Source organism: Megalobrama amblycephala, linkage group LG22 (assembly GCF_018812025.1).
Source record: "Megalobrama amblycephala isolate DHTTF-2021 linkage group LG22, ASM1881202v1, whole genome shotgun sequence".
NCBI lineage: Eukaryota > Metazoa > Chordata > Actinopteri > Cypriniformes > Xenocyprididae > Megalobrama > Megalobrama amblycephala.
Genome location: NC_063065.1, coordinates 778,073 through 797,775, shown reverse-complemented (window position 1 = coordinate 797,775; position 19,703 = coordinate 778,073). Strand labels below are relative to the sequence as shown.

Sequence of the window (19,703 nt, the reverse complement as noted above, 5' to 3'; positions counted from 1 at the left end):
CTTGTGAACCTGGATGGAAACCTGAGTTGAAGGCTGACGGCGCTTTCAAACAGAAGCCGTTCACCTCGTTTCACCTCCTCTGTTATTTGGGTGGACGGCGCTCTGTTGAAGTCTCCTTCGCTCTATCTGCGGCTCACTGCCAACTACTGGATCAAACTATGAGAAGAGGACGGGATTTCTGATGAACTCCCTCCTCCACTCACCTCCTATATGCTCGGGAGCATTTGGTAAAAGAAAAGTTTGGAAAACAGTGATATTTCTTAGTTGGTCCTGGTGTCTAGTAGGGCTGGATGATGTTGCAAGAACGTCTCAGGTTATGACTATAACCATAGTTCCCTGAGAGAGGGAACGAGACACTGCGTCCCGAAGGGGGCGTTCCTATAGCAGTGCGATTTCCCTCGAAAGGGAACGTCTCAGGTTATGACTATAACCATAGTTCCCTGAGAGAGGGAACGAGACACTGCGTCCCGAAGGGGGCGTTCCTATAGCAGTGCGATTTCCCTCGAAAGGGAACGTCTCAGGTTATGACTATAACCATAGTTCCCTGAGAGAGGGAACAAGACACTGCGTCCCGAAGGGGGTGTTCCCATAGCACCCCATCCGGGACGCAGTGCGAGTTCCCTCGAAAGGGAACATTATTTTCAGCCTTATGACAATATTCAAAATACATATCTTGATAATGCTCTGAAAATGCATTTTTTGTCAAACATTTACAGTGTCTTCAGTTTATTCAGAGATGATGCAATGATCATCATGTCAAATCTAATCCAAAACTGTGGCTTTTGTCTTCTGGCATCAAGCTGATGCCAACCAAACTCAAACCCTGGTCGTCTATATTACTTTTCCTAAATATATCAGTATCATCTTCATACAATAAAGCATCGATGGCTCGTTATCCGAGCTCTCTTTGTCTCTTTGTTACTGTATTCCGTTATCCTGATACGTTTAATCTTGCCCGTGTCAATCCGGTTGATCAGAGCTGCCATCTGATCCCGACAGAAGCATTCGCAGATCAGACTCCCAAAGGAAGTAACCTTGAGTACATCTTGGCTCATAACAACATAACAGTTATTCAAACAGGGCAGCGATACAGAAACAACACACAGGCCTGCATATTGGTTTACACACACGGCACCAACAGAAATTCCCAAAGTCCATCCGCCTTTCCTATTCTCGGGACCCTAACAGGGCAGAGAAACTCTCTAGTGCCCGAAATAGACCATGTTAAAATGCTTTGTGTCCCCGCAATGCGATCCCAGCTGCCAGTGTGCTGAGAGGGGCTTCTTTGACAAATTCTCCAAGTGACTCTGTGCTGTGATTCAATGACAACTGAACAATACAGATCACTGATGGAGCCGATACAAGATCCAGTGGCAGATTCGGCATTTCTGCTCATAAACATCCTTAAAACAAGGTTCGTTTTAAAGCGAAATTGCACAAGACTCGTTTTTAGAGAATATTCTTTGACTAAAGTGTTTTAGATTTATGATTAAATCAAGAAAAAAGTAAAAAGATTCATTCTCTGAAAACAAGTATTAGTATTTTGCATAATGTTTTAGGGATGTTTTAGAAAACTAGACAAAAACAATACTGATTACATTAGTTATTGCCATCTTAAACTGGGACACAAATAATAATAATAAAAAAATATATTATTTCGTTTTATTTTTTACTGGAAAACAAAAACAAAAAACCATGATGAAATAATACTGATTAAATATTAATTAAAACGTTTTTTCAATTTTTTATTGTTAATAAAAACCATATGTACATAATCAATAACAATAAAATAATTTATTTATTTACTTTTATTTTTTATTTTTTTTTTATACTGGAAATGAAGACAAAAATACTGAAAAAACTTTTAAAATACATGATGAAATAATACTGATTAAATATTAATTAAAAAGTTTTTAAATTTTTTTATTGTTGATAAAAACTATATCTACATAATCAATAAAAAGTAATAATTTATTTTACCTTACTAAATACAAATATTTTTTTCATCAATATTTAATCAGTATTATTTCATCATGATTTTAAAATTGTTGTATTGTTGAAATCATGATGAAATAATACTAAATAAATGTAAATAATACTAAAAAAGTAATTTTTTTGTCAATAAAAATACCTGCATAATCAATAATAATAAAAAAACAACTTAATTTAAGTATCATTTATTCCATTATTTCTTTTCCTAGAAACATGACCAAAATAATGTTTTTAAAACCATGATATAAATTATAATATAATATATATATATATATATATATATATATATATATATATATAAAATACTTATTCAATACTGATTGTTTTTGTACTGTCAATAAAAAACATTGACAACTGAACTATCACTTATTTTTTTCCGGTGAAGTTTGTTGTAAGCACAAGCTGGGTCAGAGAACATGTTCATCATGTGCCCACAACGAGAAAGGAAACCACAGTTGATATCAGTGCGTCTGGGGTCCGAGGGCCCCTGTCCAAATCGAATTGAAGTGGGGCCCGTCCATTAGCACGTCCTTCAGGGACACGGTGAGGTGTCTGAGTGCGATAGTGCCCGTCATCCGCACCCTCACACTTTCAGCATGCCAGCCTGCTGAGAGCCGCCTGCCGCCTGCCCGAAGGGAGCGACTGGTAAAAGACGGCTGGCAGGGGCCTCAGAAACGGGCACAGACACGAACCGCTGGCGCCACCAGCCTCTCAGTTAGTCATAGACGAAGTGTCCAAGGATCGCTCACCTTTGATGTCTATGTTAAAGGTCCTTCAGGACACCTATTCATGTTCATCTTTTTCACGTGTGTTTATTGTCGCTGTTTGAGCAGGAAAAAGTCTTCTCTATATCAGTGTCAGTGTTTCTGAACTCCCTGAAATGCCTCCATCTTGAGTTTTCTTCACAAAATTCCTCATTTTAATAATTAATGCGCAGAATAGAGGGCGGGGCCTGGTTGAGTTAGTTAGTAGTGTGTTGAAACTGGCGGTTATGGTAAGGGGCGGAGCATTTCCCAAACACCAATCACAACACACTGCTCCAGCCAACCAATCAGAGCACATTGTGCTTTTCAGAAGGCGGGGCTTCATAGAGACAGGAACTAAACAGAGCGTTACTGACAGACTGGGAAGAGAGGAGCTGCAACAATGGAGAATATGAGGAAAAGTATCAACATTCAAGCAGGAAAACCTGTTCTAGTAGAGCCCAAAAACAACATCAACGCTTTAAAACATGCAGGGCATAATATGGCTCTTTAAGAACTAGTTATTTCTCCTCTCCGCAGCAAATGTCCAGATGGTTTTGAATGTATGAAGACTGGACGAAACCCAAACTACGGCTACACCAGCTTTGACACCTTCGGATGGGCTTTCCTCTCCCTTTTCAGACTCATGACACAAGATTACTGGGAAAACCTCTATCATCATGTCAGTATTCTCTCAGTTCTCTCTCATTACGTGACGTTAAACGTCTGCCATGATGTTTCCTCTAATTTACTTAGAGCAACTGAGATGCACTACCGTTCAAAAGTATTTAAAGAAATTAATACTTAAATTCAGCAAGGATGCATTAAATTGATCAAAAGTGACATTAAAGACATTTATAATGGTGCAAAAGATTTGTAATAAATGCTGAAAAGTAAAATATATCAGTTTCCACAAAAATATGAACTGTTTTCAACATTGATAATGATCAGAAATGTTTCATGAGCAGCAAATCAGGATATTAGAATGATTTCTGAAGGATCATGTGACACTGAAGACTGGAGTAATGATGCTGAAAATTCAGCTTTGATCACAGGAATAAATTACACTTTACTATATATTCACATAGAGGACAGCTGTTTTAAATTGTAAAAATATTTCACATTTTTACCAGTTTTTATTATATTTTTAATCAAATAAATGCAGCCTTGGTGAGCAAAAGAGTCTTCTTTTAAAAACATTAAAACGTTTTGAACTGTAGTGAATATGTAAATATAGAATTCCATTCACTGTTGGAGGATTTTAACTGCATTGGCCAAAAAACAAAAACAAACCTGTTTATGTCAGATTATCTCAAAATAATTGATTTTGTCATCCTAATCAAATGCATCTGTCTATCATTAGTTAGAATCTTGTGAAAAGCTATTGCAACAAATGCTGTTTCTGTGATGCACAGACTCTGCGCTCCGCGGGAAAAGCGTACATGGTGTTTTTTGTGGTGGTGATCTTCCTGGGCTCCTTTTACCTGGTGAATCTGATCCTCGCTGTGGTGGCCATGGCGTACGAGGAGCAGAACCAGGCCACGATCGCTGAAGCCTTCCAGAAAGAACAAGAGTTTCAGCTCGCCATGGAACAGCTGAAGAAGGAACAGCAGGTACGTCGGGGTCACCATTAAAATCAGCTTTTCATTATCCATTCACTTCCCAAACGAGGGTTCATGAGATGATGGAATGCTAATAATTATTTAAATAACATTAAAATAAATGAATGGGGCTGCACAAGTAATCGTAATAAAACTAAAATCGTGATATAACTTAGTGAGGTTATCAAATCAAATGCTGTGATTTAATTAAAGGTGCAGTAAGCAATTTCTGAGAAACGCTGTTGATATTTGAAACCACAAAAACAAACATGCCCCGCCCCTTACCCAAAAGGATCACACCCCTTTCTTGTTAGCCACGCCCACAAATTCACAAACACATTATGCAGCACAGGCACCTCCCCCGTCATGAATTGACACGCCCCTTACTGCTGATTGGCTACAAGTGGGTTTTGGTGCTCGGTCTGATCCAATTTTTCAGAAAACACTTACTGCATCTTTAAGAATATATAAAATAAAATAAATGAATTTGAAATGTTAAAATATCAAGGGTTTGAATGTTTAAAAGTGAAGACTTTAAGACATAAATATTAGTGCTATAACTTGTAGTGTATAATAAAATGTATATTATAGTATAACCACATTAATATTCATTTTACAGTAAAATTTTAATTTACAAGAGAAATGCATTTATGTCTTCATTTTTATCATTAGAGTTAAAACTACTACTACTGCTACTACTACTAATAATAATAACGACTATTAATCGTATTAAATTTGATTGGGTTCCTAAAACTTATCACTACTAAAAATCGTGAAATATAGTGAAATGTTTATCAAATCGCAATATATGACAGAATAATTGCAATATAATCTGCAGCCCTATATATCATAAACACTTACTAAATAAAGATAAAATATTTCATCTGTTTACTTTCATGTCATGTGACCATCAACCAACATCAGAGAAACGTAAGCATAAGAATGTTTTTAAATTTTTGTTTTTACTTCATATAAATGTTTTACGTCTATTGCCTGGTTCAGACTACTCAATATTTTCGTCTCTTACGATAGTCACTGTGTCAGATTGTACAATTTACCAACCAATCATTGCTTGCCATCTTTAATGACATGTGTGATGTCATCTAGAAGGCGGAGCTTCCAGAAACAAGGGCGTAAACAAACAATAGCTACTGAAGCCATTGTTTTTTTTAAATTACAACCGAAAACATAAACAGCATTCAATCTTTGTCTCTCAGCTAAAATTAAATACTAAAACCGCCAGTAGGTGGCGGCAAATCACTGTGCTAACGAGTGAGTCATTGAATCATTCACTCAAATGGTTAATTCAAAATGGCTGATTCATTCAGGGACAAAGCAGAATATCAGAACATTTGCAAACTTGCTGATATTCGGGAAAACCGCACTTTTGCTCATGTGATATTGCTTATAAATAATAAAAAACAAAAACTTTGCAGACTTTTTTGCACCATTGCATTTTTATTAATTTTTATGGCATTTTTGCTCCAAGCTCCCGTTAATTTCCAACCCTGGTTAATCGGGTGAAACATAACAATGAATCGGGCTGATATTGTGTGGTCTGAAACCGGTTGGCTGACCAAAAAGTGTGTGAATCCCTGATTCAAGCAATAACATACAAGAAATTCTGCTATATTGTGACTATAGTTACAGCTTTTTGTCCGGTGTCTCTCAGGTTGCTCAGAAAGCACAAGAAACCGAGTCCATCTTGACCGCTGACGTGTCGCCGTTCTCCTCACAAAGCAAAGGGAATCTGGACCGGAGGAAAAGCTCGAGGCCGCTGTCAGAAGGGACGACAGGAGACGACAAATCAGCAAAGCTTGACACTATAGAGGGGATGAAGGTGGATTTGTAATAACAGTTGACACAAAAAACGAGAATTCTATCATTTATTCACAAAAGTCACAAATCTCATCCTTCTTTTCTAGCAAACGCATTCTTTGCTGGTCCGCACTCTCTCCTTGCGGGCCAGACGGGAAAGTCAGGTCAGCATCTTCAACTTCCGGCCGCAGAACAAAGACTCTGAGGTGGATTTCGCCGACGACGAGTTTAGCAATCACGGAGATTCGGATAGTCGCAAAGGTTCACTGGCACTTCCCTGGAGCAGGAGACGGACCAGCGCGCAGAGCACATGCAGTCACAGCTCCCAGTTCTTCTTTCCCAGCCTCAACATCAATGGAAAACTCTTCGTAGCCATGGACCAGAACGGCGTCTCAGGCCAGGGGCCGCTGTCTCCTCTGCAACTGCCCACCTGCACAATGGAGAAGGTCAAAGAGGAAAGCGTAAGTGACTTTATGCTTCTAATCAAATGAGCAGGACTGGTCAAGGTGGAATCCTGTGAATTGGAAACAGCATGATTGATTTGTAATAAAGTACCGCTGCTGGAATCTTCTCCTGTTGAGAAATGAGTCAATCTTATGAAGAAATGAAAATGAAAAGATGAAAATCACTCAGAAAAAGTAGAAAGACTAAAAACGTCAAAAAATATTTATTTACAGTGCAATTATTAGAAGTTTGTCTGATACTTCTTTACACATTTCTACATAATTTGTCAGTCATTTACGCTGATAAATGGTTAATTTATATGATGATTTTAGATTATAGATTATTGCTATAATATATTGTTTAATATATTTTCGCTAAAATATTGAAATATATTAAAATGTCTGTAATGCTCACTAAGGCTGTCTTTTTAATCAAAAATACAATAAAAAGAGTAAAAATAGTGAAATATTATTACAATTTAAAATAACTGTTTTCTATGTGAATATACTTTAAAATATAATTTATTCCTGTAATCAAAGCTGAATTTTCAGCATCATTACTCCAGTCTTCAGTGTCACATGATCATTCAGAAATAATTCTAATATGATGATTTTCTGCTCAAGAAACATTTATGATTATTATCAATGTTGAAAACAGTTCTTATTTTTCTGGAAACAGTGATACATTTTATTTTTCAGGATTGTTTGATGAACAGAAAGTTCAAAAGAACAGCATTTATTTGAAACAGAAATAATTTGTAACATTATAAAAGTCACTTTTGATCGATTTAATGTGTCCTTGATGAGTAAATCTCAAAGTTTTGAATGGTAATGTACAATATAATAATTAAAAACGCTTCTCCGTTATGATTATCAGAGGCTTAAACAATTAAATAATCAGTTGCTCATAAAAAAAAGACAATTTCTATTTATTTCACCCCAAAATGTAAAGAAGAAATTATAAAACTGAGGCTTATAGTTGGGAAGATTTTTTTTTACATTCTGATAAACAAAAAATCTAAATTTTATACATTTAAAACATTATTATAGTAATAAGAATTTGGTAAAATATGACACAGACATTTTTTTTTGAGATTCACTCATCAACATGGTCTAACCCAGGGTTAAAGATGTTAGGTGGAAAAATACTTAGGGTTAAATATCTCCTACAACCAAAGACTCCTAGAAAGCACCTCATCTCCTTCAAAGACTAACATTACTGCTGTGTGTGTGTTATTTTCATATAGTCAGTTCTTCTGTAGCTGTCAGTCACCTTGATAACATGCATTATGCTCTTGCCTTTTCTGAGCTGATTTTGACGAGTTCTTTTCTTTTATCGGCCGACTGAAAACATGCTGTGTAATGATTAGTGTTATATAACCTCCACCTCTTCTGCTCTTTTCTACGTTGGCAAATGTTCATTTGTCTGCATGTCAAATGGAACAATTCTAATACAAAGACTGAGGTTATTTTAATTTAATAAGTCAGTCAACAGGCAATATAGATTTTGTGTTGTCTAGACATTTTTGCATTATCAGCTATTAAGACCAATGCAGCGGTAATCTGATGATTTTCACAGTAGTTATCTAGGATATTGTATGGAGGGAATCTGACAAAAAAAACATTTCAAGGTCATATTTCACACTAGGATGTAAATATATATATATATATATATATATATATATATATATATATATATTGATGCTTTGTGTTGCATTATACCATTATTTTCATGACACAAAATTTTAATGTAAGTAAAAATAGGCTGCATTTTTAATGCAAAATCATTTATTTTCTTTTATTTTTTTTTGGGTGAAATGTTTAGTAGCAAGTCGCTGAAGCAGCTCAGATTATGATAAATTAATTAATATGTTCATATTGAGATCTCATGAGTTTGGACTTATAATACTGCATAACTAATATTGTCAATATTATTGTTATCATAATAAAATAATAACAATTATTATTATTAAATTATTGCTATTATTTAATGATTAATTACTTATAATTTTACCAATATATATAAATATAAAATAAACTGAAATCATTTCTATATTTACATATTCACTACCATTCAAAAGTTTGGGGTTGGTACAATTTTTAATATCTTTAAAAGTCTCACCAAGGCTGCAATTATTTGATCAAAAATACAGTAAAAACTGTAATATTTTGAAATATTTACAATTTAAAATCAATGTTTGCTCTCACTTTAATCTCATTGCTGTCTAGGTGGGAAAATGTAGATCTTTTTTGATATATTAAAAGATTTTTCTTTCCTATGTGGGGTGAACGTTCATAATTTTCATCCATTTGTATGAAACGGAAGTACAGCGTCATGCCAAGAAATCTGAAATTCTCATAAAGGAGTCTGAAAACTGTCTGGCCTGTGTGTCAGAGGCATGGATACCCTGTTGTCTTGGCGATGTAGTCATGGTTACGTAGCAACAGATGTTGAATAAGAGTTGCGGCGTCTCCTCGCACACACACACACAGCGGTGTTTCCCACTCGTCTGAACAGCAGGAGTGGGCGTTATGGTGGGCCACGACGAAGCGCTCCTGCGTCATTCCTTTGATTACCTGCGATCAAAAACACATTATATAATCAGAGGGTCATTGTAACAGACAGAAATCATATAATTGACTCAAAGGCCTCATATTAAAACAATTGAATCAGGCTCTTCCAGCAAATGGTTGGAAAACAAATGGATAAAAGTGTTTGACAAAAATGATCACATTCCCAAAACACCCATTATCACTTAAGGCATCTTCTGCTCATGGTTAATAGCTGCTTTTATTAGTCTTTTGTTTTGCACTAAACAGAATTGATTTTTAAATGCACGTAATTAATGTGTGTGTTTTTAGCAAAGTCAATATTGAATATAAAATATAGTGTTTGCTGAGCCATATCTAGAGACCATAATATCAGAGAGAATTGAGTGTGGAGCTATCCAGAACACTCTAACAACCACATCATAGTGTCTGGCCTAGCAACCAACCAGTCATCCTAGCAACCACATAGCAATGTGCTTAAAATCATTCAGAACACTTAGCAACTGCACAGCAATGACCTTGCGATCACCCACAACACTGTAACAACCACATAACAACACCGAAGCAACCATCTAAACGTCCTAACAACCACACAGTAGTGCCTGACAACCACCTAGCAACCACCCAGTCACCCTAGCAACCACATAGCAATGTGCTCAAAATCATTCATAACAGGTAGCAAGTAGCAATCTCAATCTCCCACAACACTGTAGCAACCACATAGCAACGCCCTAGCAACCACCCAGACACCCCAGCAACCACACAACTATTTGTCTAAAATCATTCAGAACACTTAGCACTTGCAAAGCAGCACCAGAAATGGCCTTAGAACTTAAAATCATTCAGACCACTTAGCAACTCCATAGCAACGGGCATAAAATAATTCAGAAAAGGTAGGGCATAGCAACAATAGCAATCACAGCAATGTTGCAACACCCTAGCAACTGCCCAGTCACCCTAGAAACCACATAGCTGTTTGTCTGAAATCATTCAGAACATTTAGCAGCTGCACAGCAACACTAGCAATCTTACTGGCCCACAACACCGCAGTAACCACATAGCAACACCCTGCCAACCACCCAAGAACTTTAGCAACCGCATTGCAGTGTGCTTAAAACTGTTCAAAACACTTAGCAACTGCAAAACAACACCAGAAATGGTGTTCATTTAAAACTGGTAGCAACTGCGCATCAAGACTAGCAATGCCCTTGCAATCGCAGCAGCATAGCAACACCCTAGCAACCACCCACTCACCCTAGAAACTGCATAAATTGTCTAAAATTGTTCAGAACACTTAACAACTGCACAGCAACACTAGCAATGCCCTTGGAATCGCACCCATATAGCAACACCCTAGCAACTGCGCAGCAACACTAGCAGTGCCCTTGGAATTGCAACCACATAGCAACACCCTAGCAACCACCAGTCACCCTAGAAACCACATAACTGTGTGTCTAAAATTGTTCAGAACACTTAGCAACTGCACTGCAACACTAGCAATGTCCTAGAAATCACCCACAACACCGTAGCAACCACCCAAACAGAACACTTAGCAACTGCACAGCAACACTAGCAGTGCCCTAGAAATCACAACCACATAGCTGTTTGTCTAAAATTGTTTAGAATGCTTAGCAACTGCATAACAACACTAGTAGTGCCCTTGGAATCACAACCACATAGCAACACCCTAGCAACTGCACAGCAACACTTGCAGTGCCCTTGGAATTGCAACCACATAGTAACAACCTAGCAACCACTAGTCACCCTAGAAACCACATAGCTGTTTGTCTAAAATCATTGAGAACACTTACACAGCTACACTAGCAATGCCCTTGTAATCGCCCACAACACCATTGCAACCACATAGCAACACCCTAGCAACCACCCTTACAACCTCAAACCAACCATGTTTTATTATTTGTTTTGTAAAACTGCATTGTAATAATACATTTTATATGAAAAACATTTTAGAATAAATATAAGTGAAAGAGAAACCACTGAATTCTACAAGTCTGCTCTTGTTTATTTCATTATGAAGCCATTTATCATTTATGTGAATGGTGTGTTTGGTCTTACAGGGGCACAACTCCACCAATGAGCTGAGCAGCATGCTGTTGCCCCAGCTGCCCCAGGAGGGCCGAGACCGGGCCCTGAGCGCCACCAGCTACATTACTGACGCCATGGAAGGTAAAACACACCGCCTGACAGCTAACAAAAACAAACCAACACCGGTCGCAAACGAGCCGGCGATGAGATATGAGCCCTGAAACAACTCCATATGCACATAAAATCCACAATCTTTTTCTGCAAGGTGCATGCGTGCGAGGACAGGAGAAGTGTCTCCATCTGCTCGCAGTTAATATCGTCCCCCGAGACGCCGCTCGCTGTTGTTATTCAGAGGAAAGGTGTAACCCTCCCCACTGCTGCTTCATCATGGCACAGCCAGACTGTGACATCACCTGGGAGGCACAAGAAGCCAGACTCTTCCCTGAGCGTTTCAGCGAATAAATAATCACGTAACAGAATGTCCTCGCAGTTTCAAATCTGTTATGCCCATCGGGAGAGAGTGTTCTACCGCCTGTAGAAGTTTATGTAGAAACAAATACAAGCGATAAATTCATTTTCCTTGTTTGCGATGTTCCTGCTGCGAAATGTGTAAAGGGACGACAAGGACAATAACTATAATAATAAAGTTTTAATAATCATTCTAATTCTGTGAGAATATGGAAAGTCTGCAACACAGCTGTAATGATAGTGACGCAGAGGAACGATACTATTGGAATCACTTTCAGAGCTGATGAACGATGAAAACATTGACAGCCAATCAGAATCCAGCTGACTTTAACGAGCTCGAGCATTTAAAGTGGCAGGCGACAAAATTACAGTGCACGCTTTTAATACAATACAGAATGATATCAATTTCATAGCGTTTTTTCCCCAACTGATTAACAATGAAAACATTGACAACCAAAGTCCACCTGACTTTGACGAGCTCGAGCATTTAAAGCAGCAGACGATAAAATTGCAGCACACGTTTAGAATAAACAAAACGATATCACTTTCATTGCGATTTTTCTCCAGCTGATTAACAAGGAAAAAAATGAGAGCCAATCAGAATCCACCTGACTTTAACGAGCTCGAGCATTTAAAGCGGAAGGCGACAAAATTACAGTGTGCTCTTTTAATACAATACAGAATGATTTCACTTTCATAGCGATTTTTTCCAGCTGATTAACGATGAAAACATTGACAGCCAATCAGAATGCACCTGACTTTAACGAGCTTGAACATTTAAAGCGACAGACGACAAAATTGCAGCGCACGTTTTTAATAAAATACAGAAAGATTTCGCTTTCATAGCGATTTTTTTCCAGTCAATGAACGATGAAAACATTGACAGCCAATCAGAATCCACCTGAGTTTAACGAGCTCGAGCATTTAAAGGGGCAGGCGACAAAATTACAGCGCACGCTTTTAATACAATACAGAACGATATCAATTTCATAGCGTTTTTTTTCCCCCAGCTGATTAACGATGAAAACATTGACAGCCAATCAGAATCCACCTGACTTTAACGAGCTCGAGCATTCAAAGTGGCAGGCGACAAAATTGCAGCGCACGTTTGTAATAAACAGAACAATATCGACCATCATCGATGTGGCCACAAATATAGTTATCGCTATAGTTATCATCCTTGATGTGAACGAGTCTTAAACCTGGCTGCAAAGAAAACAAACTATACAAGCCAGCTAATTTATGAATGTTTAGTATAAAGTTGTATTTTGATTTGCTTTCCAATGTTTCTGATGGCCCTCAGATAACAAAACTACAGAAATTTGAATTTTTATGTATTAAAACTCGAGGTAAACGCAAGTTTTGTTAATTTACGTATCAACTTCATCTCACATGTTTCTTATAAAATTCCTTAGGAGGAATAAAAACAGTTACAGATCTGATCATGGAAGAATTTGATGACTGTAAACTATATATCCTGTCAAATCTGAGCACAGTTGAGATCTTTTTTTCCTTAAAACTAAAGATACACTGAGAAACGTGAGATTAGGGGGCTCTTTTTATCAGGAAAAACATCAGGATACTTCATCAAAAGTCAATCGGAGACTGTTTTGTATCGTACGGTTAGTGTGCTCCTGACTAGAGGGCACCACCGCTAATAAAATGTCATTTATGAACAAAAATGGCCCATATTTTTCCAGTCTTTTCTGGACTCTTGATTGGTCAGCACAAAAGTTGCTAACAGAAGAAGGCCTGAGCTCACTGGGTCTGAGTTTAGATCTGCTAGCATAAGAAAATGCCAATCCTCATTATCACGCATGTGAAAGCTGACACGGCAGGACAGCAGCAGGCCAAATTTACTGTAATGAGCGCGTTATGTCAGGTGATGCTTACATACGTGTATGATAGATTGCTAGCCACTTACTGATTTATATAAGTATGCTGACACTGGATTAGCCATATTGCAAAAATACTCAGATGCACCCTTTACAAAAATGTACCATAGTAATCATGGTTTTCACCATGTTTTTATTGTTCAGGGCCTGAATTTTATACTGCACGCAATTTTAATCATTCCGACATGGAAATTCACTATTTGTTATGAGAGAAGGAAATTAATATACACAAGTCAAATCTGTGATTTTATAGTATTAATAATTATATTAATATAAACACTAAATAATATGAATCAATTAATTTATTTTGAATTACTTTAAAAATATTTTAATTGTTTTATAATGTAAATAAATAAATACACTTTTAAACAATTAATTTATTTAAAATAATTTTTAAATATTTATTTTTATAATTTAAAATATATTACATTTATATTACATTTATTTATTTTGAATTATTTAAAAAATATTCTTTAAAATTATTATTCATTTTTTATAATTTAAATAAAAAATAAACTTTTAATCAATTAATTTATTTTGAATTTTAATTAAAAAAAAATAAGAATTTATTTTTTATAGTTTAAGTAAATGAATAAACTTTTACTCAATTAATTTATTTTGAATTATTTAAAAAAATATTTTCTAAATAATTATTTATTTATAATTTAAATAATTAAATAAATAAACTTTTTATCAATTAAATAGTGTAAATAATTTTTTAAAATATATATATTATTTATTATATATAAATATTATTTATTATTATAATTTAAATAAATAAATAAATACATAAATACACTTTTAATTAATTTATTTGTTTTAAAACTATTTATTTTTATAATTTAAATAAATAGCAAACTAATTTTAATAAATTAATTTATTTTGAATTACTTTATTTTTTATAATTTAAATATATATATATATATTTAAAATCATAAAAATCTATATAAATATATAAAAATCATAAAAAATCATAAATCTCATGATTCAACATTAAAACTCAGAAAAACAGCGTTTCACGTCGTGCTCAGTTTGGTTCCTGCTGTGTTAAGGTGAAGGTGGTGTGAACTGAAGGTCTGTTTGTTGGTCAGTTTCTCTTGTGGAGGATGAAATAAAGCCTGACAGGTCGACTGCACCCGCTGTGGAGCATCACACCGCCACAGCGCCTCATCGCAGGAGTTACTGGCACATTACTGCCGCAGAGCCAAATCTAGATCCACAAAATGTCCATCTTTGTCTCATTTCTCATTAGAACGCTTACAGGTTCCTCCTAAACACACAACCTCGCTTGTCAAGTGTGATTCAACCTCAGTAGGGTAGAAAAACAACATGCTAACCTTTCATCGTGACCTTTTCATGTGGCGCTACAAGCCATGAGAACTTCAGTGCTGAGCTGTAAATTATGTTTACATTGTCTAACAGTTATTCAATGCAGATTTTTGGTAAAAACATCTTTTATGTACAGTCAGAAAGCTAATTAGACAGTAGCATGAGGCCTCTAATGGTCTATTGCTTTATTTGTGTACTTTTAAAATGTAATTTATTCACCCAGGCAGGTAAACAATCTATTTTTATATTATAGTGCACTTAATGCATTAATATAATGTATAAAATCCTTCCAATCTGACAGAAATCAGTGAAATGAGAGTCGTGGAGAGTCCGTAGAGAACCAATTAGAAACTTTAGATGCCTGTCAGTCATTGTGCACTTTCAGGTTTGCTGACATTGGATTGGCTGACATGTCTTTGGGGGGCGGGGTTTAGGAGAGAGACTGTGTGGTTGATGTACAAAATGGTTGAAGTTAGTAAAATGGCTGAAAAAGCACTTGATTTTAATAAAAGCCAGGATTGTATGTGGTCTGATGCCACAGAAGAACCATTTTAAGTTTTAAAAAAGCATGTATTGATGTTTTTACACTGATAATACTCAACAGAGTGATCTGAATGACTTATAATGAAACATACAGCCAAATGTGGCTCTTGATAAGAAGATGAACCTGTAATTTTACTAGTGTGTTTGTCGTTGGCTGACAGAGCTGGAGGAGGCGCAGCAGAAGTGTCACCCGTGCTGGTACGTGTTTGCCCACAAGTACCTGGTGTGGACGTGTTGCCCCGGCTGGCTGAAGGTGAAGGAGTGGATGAAGATCATGGTGATGGATCCCTTCCTGGATTTGGCCATCACTATCTGCATCGTTCTCAACACGCTCTTCATGGCTCTGGAACACTATCCCATGACGGATGAGTTCAACCGGATGCTGTCTGTGGGGAACCTGGTGAGCGTGACTGATTTACTGATAAAACAATGCTGTCTTATTTGTTGTGTTTTATATATAATAATAATTAATTTTTTTTAATATAAATAATTATAAATAATTGTGTGTGTACATATATATATATATATATATATATATATATATATATAAATTATTTTTAAAATATATATTTTTAAATATTTAAAAAGTAATTCAAAATAAATTAATTGATTTAAAAGCTTATTTTAATCAATTAATTTAAATTATAAAAATGATAAATTATTTAAATTAATAAATAATTATCTAAAAACATTTTTTAAAGTAATTCAAAATAAAGTAATTGATCCATTTTGTTTATTTATTTAAAATTTAAAAAATAAATAAATATTATTTATTATATTATTTAATAAATTATATATATATATATATATTTTTTTTTGTGTGTTTTTGAAATAAGTCTCTTATATGCTCACTAAGGCTGCATTTGTTTGATCAAACATACATTAAAAAATGTTTTTATAATTTAAAATAACTGTTTTCTATATAAATAAATAGTAAAATGTAATTTTTACTGTCACTTTTGATCAATTTAATGCATTATCAAAGAATAAAAGCATTCATTTCTTTTTTTTTCTTTTTTTTTTATAAATTACCGACCCCAAATGGTAGTGTATACATATAAATTATATATTTAAAAATTGATTTATTATGATCAAATATTAAAAAATGTAATATTAATAAATATTATTTTGTATATTTAATTGACTAAATACAATGACTTCTGATATCAATCTAAATCAGGCTGTTACTGAAAATAAAAAGAGACAAATATTAGCTAAAAACTGTAATATTCTTGCATAAAAATGTCCAATTTAAGACACTGATATCACCTTTATTTTTAACACTGCTGGAAGGTCACATTTAGCACATTGCATTGTGGGAAACAGCACATTTTAGCACACTATCAGACCTGTATTCTGCAGAACTGGTCACAGTACGAGGATTAGAGTTTGAGGAGATCATGCTGTGCATTATGGGAGTCACATCAGGACGCTGGGATCGATGCGGCTCTGTCCGCTGAGCTGTACAAGTGTTGAGTTCAGAGGAGCCGCTCGCGTCCGTTAGTTTGTGCTCGACTGACGGCGTTATCGACTCTGTCATCTGTAGATTAAAGTGAAGCGCAGACGCTCACATGTGTGCTTTCAGACAGCAACACCTCACAGACGCCGGCGCTGGACGATGATTGTCCAGCCGTGATGAAGGCTGAAGCTCACGAGAACATGTCCCATAGTTTTACTTCATATATTTCTGTTTCATTTCAGTTAGCTGCAAAGGCAATTATTTTATTTTTAAATATATATATTTCAGCTTTATTACTATTAATGAAAATGTATTAGTTTTAGTTGACAATAACAGTGAGTAGAATAAATGGATATGGATATATTACAGTGTCAAGACCCCGACTGCTAAATTTAATATTTAATTTTAATTTTGTTATGTGCTTTGTTAATGTTTAGTAGTTTTTTTTATTTCTATTTAGCTTTCATTTATTTTTATTTCAATTTTAGTTTTAGTGTTTTAATACTATACTTTTCAACATTTATATTTATTTATTTTTAGCTTTAATTTATTTTTTAGTTTTAGTTTTAGTAATTTTAGTACTTTATTTTATTAGTTAGTTGCCATGGCAGTGTTTATTTTATTTTATTTTATTTTATTTTATTTTATTTTATTATTTATTTATTTATTTATTTTTTAAATTTTATTTTACTTTAGTTTATTCATGACTGCTAAATTTAATATTTAATTTTATGCTTTTCTTGTTTTTTTGTTTTTTGTTTTTTGTTTTTTAATTTTTCTATTCTTTAAATTATTTTATGTCAGTTAGTTGCCAGGGTAGCATTTTTAATTGTTCATCTAATATTTATATTTATTTATATTTATATTTAATTTCTTTTTCAGTTTTTTTTTTTTTTTTTTTCATTTTAAAACTTTATTTTATTTATAATCTAATATTTTATTTTGTTTTGTTTTATTTTAGTTTAGTTTATTTTAGTTTACTTTAGTTTATTCATGACTGCTAAATTTAATATTTAATTTTATTATGTGCTTTTCTTGTATTTGTTTTTTTATTTTTCTATTCAGCTTTAATTGATTTTTATTTCAGTTGTAGTTTTAATAATTTTTATGTTATTTTAATAATTATTTTATGTCAGTTAGTTGCCAAGGCAGCATTTGTATTTTTTCATCTAATATTTTATTTTATTTTATTTTATTTTATTCAACTTTATTTCAAATAATTATTTCAATTATGTTAATAGTTTTAGTTGACAATAACAATAAGTAGAATAAAGATCCATATTGTTTGCAGTATCAAGACCCTGACTGCTAAATTTAATATTTAATTTTAATTTTATGTGCTTTTTTTCATTTTTGGTAGTTTTTTTCTATTCAGCTTTAATTGATTTTTATTTCAGTTATAGTTTTAATAATTTTAGTACTTTAAATTATTTTGTCAGTTCATTGCCAAGGCAGCATTTATTTTATTTTAATTCAGCTTTGCATAATTCAGCATATTTAATTTGAATTCATTTACATTTTTTAAAAAGGTTTTGTTATTGGTCTCAAAGACATGAGATTTGATCTGTTGTGTCATCTCATCCCGTGTGAGGTTGAATGTGAACTGTTGAATGTTTGGCTTACGCAGCATTTGTTGAGCGAGAGAGAGAGAGAGAGAGAGAGAGAGAGAGGCAGACAGCCGTGAGTCACGCGTGTGTTAGCGTGTGTTAGCGTGTGTCGCTGCGCTCAGGCCGGAGGTCACAGCGGCTCAGAGTCAGAGGTCACATGTTGTTTGTAATCTGTGTCAGACGGAGGAGCTCACACTGACGGGTGGAGACAGAGACGTCCGTGAGCGCTCACAGGTTCATGTAAAGATCAGTCTCAGATTTCTCTCCTAAATAAAGTTACGATTACAGAGCTGTAAAGTTCAGATCATGTGGGTTGATACTGACATCTCTGACTTCAGCGAATCTTAGACATCATTTAGAAACGATGATCTCCATTTAATCTCATTTAATTTGAGATATTAGAGATTTCATTCATGTTTATATTTATATATTTATTTATATTTTCACATTCATTGTCATGAGCTTTTGTCACATTTAATTTGAATTAATAAATACATTTAATAAATGAAATTGAATGATCACATTTACATATAATATATAATTTTGTTGTGCTTTTGTCATTTTTAGTAGTTTTTAAATGCTTCTATTTAGCTTTCATTTATTTTATTTCAGTTTTAGTAGTTTTAATACTTAATTTTATTTCAGCTTTATTTCAGTTTCGGAAAGAAATTTCTATTAGTTTTAGTTAACAAGGACCTCAACTGCTAAATTTTATATTTCATTTTTATTTGATGTGCTTTTATCATTTTTAGTATTTTTTTTTTGTAATATTTCTATTTAGCTTTATTTTTTAATTAATTTTTAGTTTTTAGTAATTTTAGTACTTTAAACTAATATTTAATTTATTAAAATTAAAATTAATATTTAATTAAAATTTGTTATGTGCTTTTGTCATTTTTTGTAGTTTTTAAATATTTCTATTCAGCTTTATTTTTTTTTTAGTTTTAGTAATTTTAATTTTAACTTTTTAAAAATGTTTCTTCTATTTTTTCTATATTTATATTTTATTTTATTTCAATTAACGAAATAATTTTTTCACAAATTTATTATTTCATTTTAATTTTGTTGTGTGCTTTTGTCATTTTTAGTTTTTTTTGTAATATTTCTATTTAGGCTTTCATTTATTTATTTTTTTGTATTTTAGTTTTAGTAATTTTAGTACTTTAAACTTATTTTAAGTTTCTAAATTTTCTTCTAATATTTATATTT

General features: G+C 33.9%; 1 protein-coding gene across 1 annotated transcript in view; it reads left to right on the top strand.

Moving 5' to 3' along the window:
* The window catches only part of scn5lab (sodium channel, voltage gated, type V-like, alpha b), a 168,522-nt gene that overhangs the window by 73,616 nt on the left and 75,203 nt on the right, over positions 1-19,703 (top strand). Inside the window, 7 exon segments of the mRNA XM_048174687.1 lie at positions 3,276-3,417; positions 4,151-4,348; positions 5,261-5,266; positions 6,009-6,176; positions 6,262-6,615; positions 11,226-11,334; positions 15,590-15,828. Coding sequence (XP_048030644.1) covers positions 3,276-3,417; positions 4,151-4,348; positions 5,261-5,266; positions 6,009-6,176; positions 6,262-6,615; positions 11,226-11,334; positions 15,590-15,828 — 1,216 coding nt within the window.